The 7,964-nt window shown below is 45.5% G+C and overlaps 2 protein-coding genes across 2 annotated transcripts; one reads left to right on the top strand and one right to left on the bottom strand.

Moving 5' to 3' along the window:
* The first annotated feature begins 126 nt into the window (after positions 1–126).
* RPL7A (ribosomal protein L7a) lies at positions 127–3,778 on the top strand. The gene is made up of 7 exons (XM_009874956.1): positions 127–262; positions 706–855; positions 1,575–1,715; positions 2,069–2,148; positions 2,492–2,622; positions 3,052–3,121; positions 3,609–3,778. The coding sequence occupies exons 1-7, from the start codon at positions 127–129 to the stop codon at positions 3,711–3,713; spliced, it is 813 nt and encodes a 270-aa protein (XP_009873258.1). The 3' UTR covers positions 3,714–3,778.
* Positions 3,779–4,734: 956 nt separating this feature from the next.
* Positions 4,735–7,853, bottom strand: SURF1 (surfeit 1; the record flags this gene model as incomplete). The annotated part of the gene is made up of 8 exons (XM_009874955.1): positions 4,735–4,837; positions 5,080–5,161; positions 5,604–5,766; positions 6,114–6,186; positions 6,476–6,667; positions 7,091–7,173; positions 7,520–7,647; positions 7,772–7,853. Coding segments are annotated over 8 exons (870 nt in total), but the record flags the coding sequence as incomplete, so codon positions are not given.
* Between the last annotated feature and the right edge of the window lie 111 nt (positions 7,854–7,964).

Raw genomic sequence — 7,964 nt, 5'->3', positions numbered from 1 at the left:
CTGGAAGAGCAAGGCTAGGCTGGGAGGCTGCCGGGCTGGTGAAATGCGTGGGAAAGTGCAGTTCCGAGGTGGACTGAAAGCTCTTCTGAGTACACAAGTAGTTGAGACAAAAAAATAAAAGAGTGTATGTCTTACTTGCAGCCGAAAGGAAAGAAGGCCAAGGGCAAGAAGGTGGCCCCGGCCCCTGCTGTAGTCAAGAAGCAGGAGGCCAAGAAGGTTGTCAATCCCCTCTTTGAAAAGAGGCCCAAGAACTTTGGCATTGGTGAGTAAGTGGATGTTTGGGCCCCGTGCTCAGTGTTTTTTATTTTGTAAACTGGTGCCTAAATTGTAAACAGAAGCATATTGTAATAAAGCTGTGAAGTGGAGAGATCAGTGAAGACAGTTGCGTTGCCGCCTGCAATAAGAGCTGTCCTTCATTTGATAGATGAAGGTGGCTATGGACATTTGCTGAATTTCGTGCGTTGGAAAGATTCGTTCTGCAATAGTGATGAATCTCACCCTCTTGTGCGTAGCGTGACAAATCCATTCAAGCTGCTGTAGTGCTGTTTTTGTACGGCGTGCAGATGATGTGAAAGAATATTTGCTATCTGAGTGGCAGTGCTGACATATCACCACCAAGATCACTGATGCACCCATACCTATTCCTATTCCATCCTCTTGCCGTGCGACTTTGTAACAGCTTTGAGCTAAAGTCTGTTTTTTTAGGACAGGATATCCAGCCGAAGCGTGATCTCACGCGTTTTGTGAAATGGCCGCGCTACATCAGGCTGCAGCGCCAGAGGGCCATTCTCTACAAGCGCTTGAAGGTGCCTCCTGCCATTAACCAGTTCACTCAGGCTTTGGACCGTCAGACAGGTAAGGATGTGCCCCACAAAGGTCTCTTCGTTTGGGTTGTTAATGGGATATGCTTTGGAGAAGAGCAAAGTGAAATAAGACCATAGCAAAGGTAAGCTGGGGAGTATCTTAGGAAGCATTTTAGAGATGCTTTAATAGTGACTGGGGTGATGTCCACAGCAAACTTCTGTCTGAATTTGCTGGCTTAAGTTCTGATAGCTGCTGAGTACTTGGAAAAGGGAATAGACAAAGCTCCTGCTTAATGACCCAAACCTGGAGTTATCTTAACTGCCTACTTTCATGGGAGTCCATTCTTCCAGCTTGAGTGCAGGCTTTTGGGGGGAAAGCCAGCACCCTGGGGGCTGACAGTGATGTGGAGGAAGAAGGGACTTCGGGGTCTCCTGTGAATGAGTAAATAGTCTTTTTCAGGTGACAGTGTCTATGCAAGAAACTTTCAGCCTATGTAGAGTAACTCCCTCGTAGATGTTTCCAAACATGTTACTGGCTTAAAGGAGAAAGCGCACCACCTTTAATCGTAGTTGCTGCGGGGGTCCACAGGCATTTCCTCATCCAAACGGTGAAGGAGCTGTCATTGCCAGCAGAGGTGCCTGTAGAGGTAAATACGGGCTCTCAGGGTGCTCTGCTACCTCTGCTCTTGCACTGTGCAAATTTCGTTAATTTTTTGCTGTCTAAATACTTGTGATGACAACACTAATTAACCCGTAGATGTTCTTTTCCAGCTACACAGCTGCTGAAGCTGGCGCACAAATACAGGCCAGAAACTAAGCAAGAGAAGAAGCAGAGGCTCCTGGCTCGCGCTGAGCAGAAAGCTGCAGGAAAGGGAGATGCACCAACTAAGCGGCCACCAGTCCTCCGAGCAGGTAACTTTGTACATGGACTTGGCTGCTTGAATATATGGGGACGCGGTGCTTTGTTGGAAAGCGGATGAGTTGGTGCTTTGCTCCAGCCACGTGGGATTGGACAAGCTATTGCAATGATGTATGAATTTCTTCACCTGAACTCAAAGTGAAGAGCAAAATAGACGAGCTTTTTAACCCTGAGCTTTAGCACATTGTCCATGTAATACCCGGTCCGTGCTGCTGCATGGATGTGACAAGTTTTCACAACTTCCATCAGCTGCGTGATGGAATCTGAGCTGGTTGCATGAGGCTTGTATGAAGACTCTGAAAATAGGTTGAGCAGAATCAAAGCTTATTTGTACCTTGTTTTTCAGGTATTAACAGTGTCACAACTCTGGTAGAGAACAAGAAAGCTCAGCTTGTCGTTATTGCCCACGATGTAGACCCCATTGAGGTAAGCCTACTCGCTGGGATGTGTAACGTGCTACCTGTGCAGCTGGCTGAGGTCAGCATTGGACTTGGGGTGAAAATGCATTTTAGGACAAAGTTACTGCGTGAAAAGAGAATACATAAAAAGATATATTTACCAGAGCTGGAATACTTAGGCATGCTCACAGTTGTCCAGGTGTTACAGTGAGGCTTGGCCCTTGCAATGATGTATGAATTTCTTCACCTGAATCAACAGTGAAGAGCAAAACGAGCTTTTTAACACTGAGCAATTGCCACAGCCCAGGCTAATTCAAAGAACTGAAAAGATGTTCTCCCTCAGTCACAAAGCACGCTCCCTTGCTTTTCAGCTGGTAGTCTTCTTGCCCGCTCTGTGCCGCAAGATGGGAGTGCCGTACTGCATCATCAAGGGCAAAGCCAGACTGGGGCGACTGGTCCACAGGAAGACTTGTACTTCTGTTGCGTTCACCCAAGTTAACCCGTAAGTAATTCCGAGTGCTGGCTTCGTTCTCTGTAGTGGAGAAAACAAACTGCCCCAAGCACAGGCTGTAGGGCAGGTGGATAGCAGGCTTGGATCTCTGTAGTTTAAAACAGTAAAACTAAATAAAATAAATACTGCCTTTATAACGTGTAAGATAGATGTCCTTTTGTATGAAGAGCTCTGTGGGATCCTGAAGAGACAGATTACTTTGGCTTACCAAAATGGTTACTCTGAAATACGTAGATGGAACTGTTAACTTGGGCGGTGCACGTTCCTAATGTATTGATGGAGTGGGTAACCCTTGGCAAGTGATGCTTAAACTTAACCTGAAAAATCGTGTTGCCACTGTGAGCTCTTAAATCCTGAGGCAAACGATTTGTGGAAGATGTTAAATTGAGGCTTTAAAGGAACTAAAACTATCGCCAACAGGGAGGATAAGGGAGCCCTCGCAAAGCTGGTGGAGGCTGTCAAGACCAACTACAACGACAGATACGATGAGGTAAGATCCTCCATGCTGTTAGCCTTGTTTCAGTTTTTACTGTTAACACCCTCAAAAGCTTTCCAGTGAAGTATTATTTCAGACATAGTGACCTGAGCTTAGAGCCTGCTGGGTGTGTTTTATGTACCTAGATTTGTTTACAGCATATCCAGATTCTTAACCTGAGGGTGGGGTACAATGTGAACACTGTCGCAGAGTTACAAGTAAATGGAGCTGTTGCTGTGCTGGGATTGTAGAGAGGGCAACAGCTTCTGTTAGGCTCAGCTCCATCCCCGAGCGCAGAAGCTACCTGATGGCTGAATCCAGCACCGTTCATGGGGAAAGATTGTTAAACGCTTGTATCTCTGCGCTGTCTTAATGTGGTTCATTGGTTGAAATATGTAGGAATTCTTTGTTGAGGAAGCTCTTTTCTTGTGTATTGAGCAAGTTGTGTAACTGATGTAGTAAGAGACTATAAGGCATCTAACCTCTTCTTCCTTTTTTGCAGATCCGTCGTCACTGGGGCGGCAATGTCTTGGGTCCAAAATCAGTGGCTCGCATCGCTAAGCTTGAAAAAGCAAAGGCTAAAGAACTGGCTACAAAGCTGGGCTAAAGATGTACTGGAGTGCAACCATGTTTTCTGTACATAAAAAGAATAAACCCCCAGATTAAGTTTCACTGGTCTTTATTAATGTGAGTGTTGTGGGCAGCAGGAGGCATGTGAACGTTGCCTTCTCTCAGGTGCTTGTATAGTGCTGCGTAGAGCAGGTTACTCCTTTACTTGGAACAACTGCCTTTGACTACTAGTCCTCTTGTGTAATTGCTCTCCTTTGAACATGGAGCCCATCAGAGCTGGGGGGGCTAGGCTAGTGCTGGCTTTAAGCTTATGCAAATATTGTTCAACTGAAAATTGTTCTAGATCGTGTCAGTACTGAAGATGTGGTTACAGTACGGATCAATGTAGGGCAGCACTTTGCCAGGCTAAATTGGTGGGGAACCTCCTGCTGGGTCTGAAAAGCCTCTTCCAGGGCAAGAACGGTCAGTGAAGGTGGTGGGGGAAGAATCCAGACTTTCTTGTCCTGTTCTTTCCCTTGGTCTTTGGCATTGTGGGAGGCTACCAAGCTTGAGGGAGCTGCTGGTTTTGCTGGCCCTCCATGCTCTTGCAGACCTACAGGCTGCCTTGCCCAGCTAGATTTGAGTATCCACAGTAACATTTAACTCAGGGCTGTTACTGTTGCCGTGTCAGAAGCACAAGCCCTTTTTATTCTGATGGACCTGCTGTGAACCCCTCCTGTTTTCAAGAATGACTGCTTGGAGTTAAGAAGATTTGATTCACAAAATCCCTTGTCTCTTGATAATTACAGCAGTGGAGTAGTTAAAACGTTGTAGCTTACCACCAACCACAACAGAAAAAGGTATCCTTGAGATTTTTTGAAGTTGATTTATGCAGTAGTCTCAACAGCCACTTACAGTTTTAAGTTCAGTGCTTCCACGTTGCAGCCAAATTGGCCTTGGGGTGGGAGCTTGGAGTCTGCATCAGTTCCTTAAAGTCTATGCAGCTTCCTAGCTGCACACGTTGCCCTGAAACTCTTGGTGCTTCACCTACTCAGCACTGATGAGTCTGTAAAGTCTGCTCTTGACTGTAGTGCGGAGCAGAATAGCCCTTCCCCTCACAGGGGTATCTTTTGTATAAATTTTCTGTACCACATCAGTGAAGTTGCAGCACATAAGCCATACCTAGAAAAGAACAAGACCACACAGTTACACTTTTTCAGGGTTGACAACATCTCTTAAGTCAGCTGTGGTGCAACAAAACAGGACTATTTTGAATCACTCCAAGTGTTACTTGGGTTGATGCTTCAGGCTTTTGTAGTGTAAGGGCTCATCCAGCCTCCCTGATGCAGGAGGAAGAATGGCAGGCAAAGCTTTACACTCAGAACAAACGTGGAAGGTCAGTGAAACGCTGGCTGGGTACCTACCAGGTGATGATATACTGCATGTGCTCGTTTCTCAGGCTCACTCGCGTCTGACCTCCGATGGGCCCCCCTGGGACTGTGCTTCCTGCAAGAAGAACCCAGTGCACAAGTTAAATCTCTGGTCTGCACCGCGTAGAGCTGCCCTTCCTGTGAGAAAAGGGATAAAGGTGGTTGGTCATGTGGATACCCTGCTCCTCTTCCTCACGGAAGGGTTACCAGCAAGGCAGAGCCCCTACAGCAAGTGGCTGGTTGTGCTCAGGGCATCAAACGCTGCCAGCGCCTCTGAGCGTGCTGCCAGCCCCAGTGCCAGCTGCCTGTCGCCTTCAAAGTACAGAGCTAGCAGAGCACATGAAGAGGACAGGCAGATCCAATGGACTTGCTGGACTTGCTAATCTTAAGGGTCTTTTCCAACCCACATGATTCCATGATTCTACCTTTCCAAGCGCCCAGGCGAACTAATTCACCAAACAGAAAGGGCAAGAGGCTGCTGTAGATTGGATGTGGGGTTGGGTTTCTCTGTGACTTACGAAAATCAGCATCGATGAAGATGGGCTCAGCCCCGGTCACCTTTGCCATAGCCTCCAGGTCACGGTAATGCCAGCGGTTTTTCTCAATGTTATTTTCAGGCACAAAAGGTTTCCGGGTTTCTGATAATCTCACCACGCCAGTGAGCTCAATTTCATCTTCAATCTGAAGAGAAATGTAGAGGAGAAAAAAAGGCATCTTTCAAGGTTCATTTCACATGGTGGCACACCAGGTTCTGGTAGAAAAATACAGCACTTGCAGGGTCTGATTATAAATCCAGTGGTCGTGCCCTGCAGTGGGGTAGTATTGTTAATACAGCAGGCAGAAAAAGCAGATTGAAAACAGCTCCTTGTTTGTAAATAACATTATTTACTTAACAAAAAGGTGGGGAAAAAAGCACAATGACTAAGCACCTCCTGAGATGCTGAACGTGGCTACTGCCTTTCTCGGTTTGTCAGTAGTGCCTTTGGGTAATCACAGGGCAAAAAGTAATAGAACAACATCCCCCTTACCTGTCCCTTCAGCCTGGTCTCCGGTTTCAATTTCTTTTTGGGCACAAATCCTCGGTTGACTAAAATCGTGACCCTAGAGTTACATAAAGAAATAAGGCGTGTGAGTGAAAGCAGATTTATTCCCATTGCTGCCTAGAACTAAAGTACCTAAGACAGAAGTGACACACATGCTTGGTGCCACTTTTTTTTTGTCATCTGAGTGCATGTTATAGGGGAATTTAAATGCAATTTCAAATCAAGCCTAACAGACTGTGAGAGATGCCTTTTCAGGGAGAGGGAGCGATTTCTATAAACCCAACCACCATGACGCAGCTTTTCAAAACCGGAGTTGCTCACATGAATCATGACTTTCCTTAACTTACCCTAGTTCCGTGCAGTAGAAAGGAGTAATGACGTTTGCTCCGTTTTCTGGGTGTGATGTCAGCCGTCCGGCTTCTCTGGCTTCTCGCTGAGGGTCCACAAGTGACCGTGGCAAAATATAGAGCTCCTTGGAGTGGTCAAAATGCCCTCGGACTTTTACCGGTCTGTACTCCAGTTCCTTCAGTTCCATCGGGCTGCATGAAACAAGATGAAAACAAAACCATGGTTGTTACAGGCAGGTTAGGGGATTTTACTGTAGGACTTTCCTTTTAACTAATGGTTACTCTAGTGCCAGTTGGCAACCAGAAAGAGAAGACAAACACCTTGTGGAATAAGCAGCTGGCTCAAGATTTTATTGTCATCACACACTCTCCTGAGCTGAGATTCATCCATTTAGAGTATCCCATAGAGAAGCATTCACTTACTCTTTTACTAAAAATAAGAAAATTAACACCATGTCTATTTTTCTAATTTGCTTGCATGTCTTGCTTCCCATTGAATTCCCTCATTTTCATGCAGCTTAGTTTAAGATAAGCTCATTAGTGCAAGGACCACATCTAATATCCCCAGCACACTGTCAGTGCTCCCTAGACAATAAACTATCCCAGCTTCCTTACTCTAAGGTCAGAGGGATGGGCTCTGATGTAATTCTTGATGCCAGTTGTGCAATCAAATCTAATTTCCACTTCCGCCGCTGAACCTGAAAGCACACAAAAGCAAATTAGCTTATGTAATAACCCCAGCAAGCCTTAAAATCTTTGTCATAAGTTTCTCCTCAGACCTGGCCTAAAACAGGGTAACTGGAGGTTTGGAAATGGAGGCTACTGACTTCAATTTGTGGAAATATTTACACTGAAATAAAAGGGTAAAACCCCAAGAACTACTCCTTTACAGACTTAGAAATGGACAGTTGGAAAACAGAAATGTAAAATAACAGCAAATCTTTACACTGCATGTGATTTGAACTAGATTAAACAGCCAGAGGTGGCAAAACCGGACAACCCTCCAGTGCTCATCTCTTGAAAAAACGAAATATTTATTTGTACCTGCCATGTGCCGAGACAGAACGTGGTCAGAGGGACCAGGAAAAGGCCCCATTTGAGTATGATGTCCTCTCCAGATGTGTCAGCAGCTGTTGTAGAACTTCGCAGTCTGCAGAACCTCAGACAAACATCTACAGAAAAACCGAATGAGGAGCAGCATTTGTACAGGAGAGGAGATGCCAAATTCTTGCAGGAAATGTCACCTCTTGGTATAAGGTTGAAACAGGGCAGAAACCAACAGAAATATTTTCGTACCTTTAGTCTGCTGGACCAGACCAGAACTTGCTTTAGTTAGGGAACACCCAAAAAATGTTCTTCTGATCAAGAAATGTGATACCTACATGAGATAAAAAAGATCATTTGTAGTGCCTCTGCTTTGTAGAATTTGTATCTAGAGGATACCAGTTGTGTCAATAACTGCATGATATTGTGTTTACCCGTTGACTTA

This window comes from Apaloderma vittatum, unplaced genomic scaffold (assembly GCF_000703405.1).
Source record: "Apaloderma vittatum isolate BGI_N311 unplaced genomic scaffold, ASM70340v1 scaffold42738, whole genome shotgun sequence".
NCBI classification, from domain to species: Eukaryota; Metazoa; Chordata; class Aves; order Trogoniformes; family Trogonidae; genus Apaloderma; species Apaloderma vittatum.
This window is presented reverse-complemented; position numbering and strand designations above follow the sequence as displayed.